At 37.6% G+C, this 5,324-nt stretch overlaps 1 protein-coding gene across 1 annotated transcript in view; it reads left to right on the top strand.

The window, feature by feature from the left end:
• Positions 1–5,324, top strand: part of tmem110l (transmembrane protein 110, like) — an 11,115-nt gene that overhangs the window by 1,906 nt on the left and 3,885 nt on the right. Inside the window, exons 2-4 of the mRNA XM_014018229.1 lie at positions 4,320–4,368; positions 4,545–4,640; positions 4,713–4,834. Of these exons, the coding sequence (XP_013873683.1) occupies positions 4,320–4,368; positions 4,545–4,640; positions 4,713–4,834 (267 nt within the window). The remainder of the gene's footprint in view (positions 1–4,319; positions 4,369–4,544; positions 4,641–4,712; positions 4,835–5,324) is intronic.

Here is a 5,324-nt window from a genome sequence, read left to right as displayed (position 1 = left end):
GTGATTGGCTGATTAGAAATTAAGTGTTAACGAGCAGTTGGACAGGTGTACCTAATAAAGTGGCCGGTGAATGTATAACAGTCATGTCAAGTCAGTTGGAGGAAACTCCCAGAAATAGCTTGTAGGAGGCCGTATCAGTGGCTTGACACACAGATCGTAGCTGAAGGCCTCTTAATGCTCTGCTGAACATAAATTATGAAGTAAATTACAGCTTTGACTAGGAACAACACTTGCGAGCACTTTRAGCACACTGAGAGGGAAGAAATATTGATTCCTCCGCTAATATGTAACCGAGTGGAGCTCATTGATTTCGTTTCACTTTAAGGCATTTTGTTGCGGCCGAGGATTCATCTGCATTGAGCCCAGCTGCTTCGGCTGAACGATGAAATCCTCATCACTGTGTTGACCTTTGAAACTACACTGATTATTAGATCAGATGTCCCCGTGTTTGAATGTTTACACATGACGTGAGACCAGTAAAAGCCTGGAAATCTTGATACTTAGCGTGAAACTGCTGCCTGTGGTGCCGACACTGCTCGACTTCCTCCTGGTCARCTAACACAAAACACAAGTTTTAAAGCTGAGTTTTATCATTGAGGATAAAGTAAATCCAGACGAGGATTATGTTGAGCTGTTAGACAAACATCATCTTCGTAGAAGCTTGAATCGAAGAGAAATTCACAGAATAACATTCGTTTTGCATGTTGCGTGATGTTTTTAATGCAGAGAAGGTTATTGCAGTATTAAGACCCATTAAAAAAGTTTTAGGGTTTTACTAAAGCGCTGAAGTCATTTCCAGTTCAACAGTTAATTTGGACAAAATTTGGCACGTGATTTATAAAAGGCACAGGAARTTTTAAAATAGGATACAACTAAAGTCACAGAGTTTAACGAGGGTATGATTTTTGGCCAAAATCTCAAATGAGAGGCAGACTTCTTCCTACAGGCAGGCTGAGAACGAGGTAGGTCCTGACAAAGCTAACCTAAGTTGACCAAACTCGTATAAATMGCACAATTCTGTTTTTAAGTATTCTTGATTGCCTACTTCTAGGTAAGACTATTAAAGTGATAGTCTGRTTATTTTTGAAGTGATGGAGGAAGAGGCAAGTTTTCATCCAGTTGAGGCWAATGGCTATCAAACAAGAGCTGTAATAATATAGCTTTGAAAAGCTTCGACAGAATTTGTGAGAATATTCAGACCTAATCGTGACATCAATTAATGATGACCTAAAGAGGTTTAGTGCAATAATAATTACAGCGGGTAAAATAAGTATTGAACACGTCACCATTTTTTTCAGTAAATACACTGCTCAAAAAATAAAGGGAAAACTTAAACAACGCACGCTAAGTCCAAGTAAATCAAACTTTTGTGAAGCACATTCAACTCTGTACAGAACAAAGTACTTAATGCGAATATTTCATTGATTAAGATCGGGAGTTAGCGTGCATTGTTTAAGTGTTCCCTTTATTTTTTTGAGCAGTGTATATCACTAGAGGTGCTAATGACATGAAATTTTCACCAGATGTTGGTAACAACCCAAGTGATCCATACATACAAAGAAATCAAACCATAAATGTCCAGAAATGAAGTTATTTGTAATAATGTGGAATGGCACAGGGAAAAAGTATTGAACACACTTACTGAAATTTATCTAATACTTTGTACAAAACCCTTTGTTGTCAATGACAGCTTCAAGACGCCTCCTGTATGGAGAAACTAGTRGCATGCATTGCTCAGGTGTGATTTTGGCCCATTCTTCCACAGTCTTCAAATCTTGAAGGTTTCGTGGACCTCTTCTATGAACTCTGATCTTTAGTTCTTTCCATAGATTTTCTGTTGGATTCAGGTCAGGTGATTGGCTGGGCCATTCCAGCAGCTTTAGTTTCTTTCTCTGAAACCAACTGAGAGTTTCCTTGACTTTGTGTTTGGGCTCATTGTCTTGCTGAAATGTCCAGCCATGTTTCATCTTCATCATCCTGGTAGATGGAAGCAGATTTTTATCAAGAATGTCTCTGTACATTTTTCCATTCATCCTTCCTTCAATTATTTGAAGTTTGTCAGTACCATATGCTGAAAAACAGCCCCACACCATGATGTTCCCACCTCCAAACTTCACTGTTGGTATGGTGTTTTTGGGCTGATGTGCAGTGCCATTTGACCTCCAAACATGATGTGTATTCTGGCATCCAAACAGTTCAAAGTTGGTCTCATCTGACCAGACTATATTCTCCCAGTATTACACAGGCTTGTCTAAATGTTGTGCAGCAAACTTTAAAGGAGCTTCAACATGCTGTTTCTTCAGCAGTGGAGTCTTGCGTGGTGAGCGTGCATACAGGCCATGGTGGTTCAGTGYATTACTTATTGTTTTCTTTGAAACAAWCGTACCTGCTAATTCCAGGTCTTTCTGAAGCTCTCCACAAGTGGTCCTTGGCTCTTGGACAACTCTTCTGATAATTCTTTTCACTCCTCTGTCAGAAATCTTGTGAGGAGCACCTGGTCGTGGTCGGTTTATTGTGAAATAATGTTCTTTCCACTTCTGAATTATGGCCCCAACAGTGCTCACTGGAACCTTCAGAAGTTTAGACATTCTTCTGTAACCGATGCCATCATTATGCTTTGCAACAATAAGGTTGTGAAGGTCTTGAGAGAGCTCTTTACTTTTACCCATCATCAGATGGTTCTTGTGTGATACCTGGCCATCATTTGGGACTGAACCAGCTGATATTAATTTGCACTGACAAGGGGCAGGCTTGCTTTCTAATTACTGAGAGGGTTCAGCTGGTGTCTTGGCTTTCCATGCCTTTTTACACCTCCCTTTCTTCATGTGTTCAATACTTTTTCCCTGTGCCATTCCACATTATTACAAATAACTTCATTTCTGGACATTTATGGTTTGATTTCTTTGTATGTATGGATCACTTGGGTTGTTACCGACATCTGGTGAACATTTCATGTCATTAGCACCTCTAGTAATATATTTACTGAGAAAAATGGTGACGTGTTCAATACTTATTTTACCCATTGTATAATTATAACTAGTGTGTATGTGTGTGTGTGTGTGTGTGGGGGAGGTACTGTCAATGTCTTATCTATATGTTTATATGTTAACTGCACATTGGAGACTGGTGAAACGCAATTTCAACTTCTGTGCTAACCCTGTTACATAGATTTTGACAGTAAAGGATACTTGAACTTGAAGAAGTTGCATATCCTGTGAAAATGCCACATGTATGGTTAAGGATTTTTGCTGAAAGCTGCTAAAGAAGCTGAAACGGTTTCATAGCTAAACTGTTAAATTTGAACATTTGACTGTTGCTGAAAGTAGGACAACAAGAGTGAAAAATCAGTAGAACGATAAAGGTCTAATCTGAAAAGAGCAAAAAAAACTAGATAAAATTAGCAAAAAGAAGCTAAAACTAACAGAAACAAATTCAGATTAACAGACAGGGAAATGTGAACTAAAAATTTCAAATTAAAAAAACTAAAGAAGTACAAAAAAACTTGCAATTTGTTTTGAAATGACTAAAAAAGCTGAAACTAGCCTAAAAATAACAAAAAGTAGCTGAAATAGCTAAAAATTAACACTAAGAAACTGAAAGAGCAGGTTTGATTAATTATTAAAAAGATACAAAAAATCAGTTTAGCTGAAAAAAAGCTGAATTTAGCTAAAAAGTAGCTAAAAACACAAACAGCCAAAATGAGCAAAAAGCACAAAAGAAGCACAAAAAAGTTCACAATAATTAAAAAAAAATTTAAAAGCTAAAATCAACAAACTATTAGTCGATGGAATCTGAAATGATCACAAAGTAGTTAAAAATAACAGAATCAGAACAAAAGGTGAAAAAGATTCATGAACGTTTTAAAGTATTAAAGATGTTGAGAAATTCATATTTTCAATGAGAACAAAATGGCAGAAAAAGCAAAACATCTCTAAAAAATATAAATTGCAGAAATACCAAAAGTCATAGCTGGAGAGTCCTGAAGGAGCTGAATGTTTTCATGTATAAGTTATTGAAATGGCACAAAGATTGTGGACTGAGAAGAGAAGATGACCTCAGTAGTGTGAGAGGTTAGTAGGCACTCGAACAATAAAAAGTCCTCTAAAACACGTGAGCAGGAAGGCTCGTCCCGTTTCCACACGCAGAGTCACGCTGTCCGAGGAACAGCGGGCGCCTGTTCGTTTTCAGGAKAAATGAAGTGTTGTGGCAGATTGGAGTCAGGGTGCTGCGCCTGCACTGCGTTTGTCCTCTGTCTCCTGGAGTTCTGCAGGGAGACCAGGTCAAACGTGTCATTGTTTTGCCCTGTTGTTGTTTTTCAGTGAAAAGGTTCCGAGAGCCTGTCGGGATCAGACGACCGTGGAGGATCTGGTCAGAACCGTTTTCTTTTCTCCCCTGCTACTGTCCTGTGATTTATATTTGACAACAACTAAGAACTAACCTGGTCAAACTGAATGATAATCTTGGGCAGGTTTCTTGAAATTAATGTGGAGAAAGAAAGAAAAAAAAAAAACGTACCCTTCTGTTAAAGTTATTGTGTTTTTCAGGTTTTATGACACGTCCAAACAGGCCATTGGTGCTCTGTTCATCCACTTTGCCAATGTCTTCCTGTCCACTCTCACCAAAGAGGACCCRTGCTCTCTGTGAGTTATCAGACGCAATCTATCTACCAGCAGTGTCCTAACCATGGTTTAACTTGAAGTTGTTTTTCTCAGTTATCTKATGAATTTCCTGTTGGACGCAACACTTGGAATGCTTGTCATCTGGTTGGCTGTAAAGCTGGTGTCTAAGCTGGTGGAGCGCAAGCAGTGGAGCCTGCTGGAATTTGGAGAATATGGTGAATATTCTCCTGTTTTTTTTTTTTAATATTTCATTCTTTTTTTTGCAGTCAACTACATTTGCAGTCTTTGTGCTATTTTTGCCGTTCGTATATCAAAATGTTCATATGTCAGTGAAACCCATTAATGATATGTGTGTTGGTTCTTGTTTTTAATAACTTTTTCTGCTTTCCATAGTATTTAACTTATTAACAAATATTTTCTCATAGAAATACACTGAGCTCCCTTCATTTCCTTCAAAAATGTTCTTATCTACTTCAGCAAATTTGCTGTTTGTATGCTCTTATGCTACTTGTAGCTTCTCTGCTACATTTAGTGTTTAGCTACACTTTTAATTATTAGCTAGCTTTTTGCTAGTTTTTGTTTTAGCCATCCTTTTTTTACTTTTATTGAAGATAATGCACATATCTTCTATAAAACAGTGTTTAATTTTCATAAATGAAAAAACTACAAAAAATGAAAGAAAACATACATTATTAGGTATTATTA

Source organism: Austrofundulus limnaeus, unplaced genomic scaffold, assembly GCF_001266775.1.
Source record: "Austrofundulus limnaeus strain Quisiro unplaced genomic scaffold, Austrofundulus_limnaeus-1.0 Scaffold187, whole genome shotgun sequence".
Classification (NCBI taxonomy): domain Eukaryota; kingdom Metazoa; phylum Chordata; class Actinopteri; order Cyprinodontiformes; family Rivulidae; genus Austrofundulus; species Austrofundulus limnaeus.
This window is presented reverse-complemented; position numbering and strand designations above follow the sequence as displayed.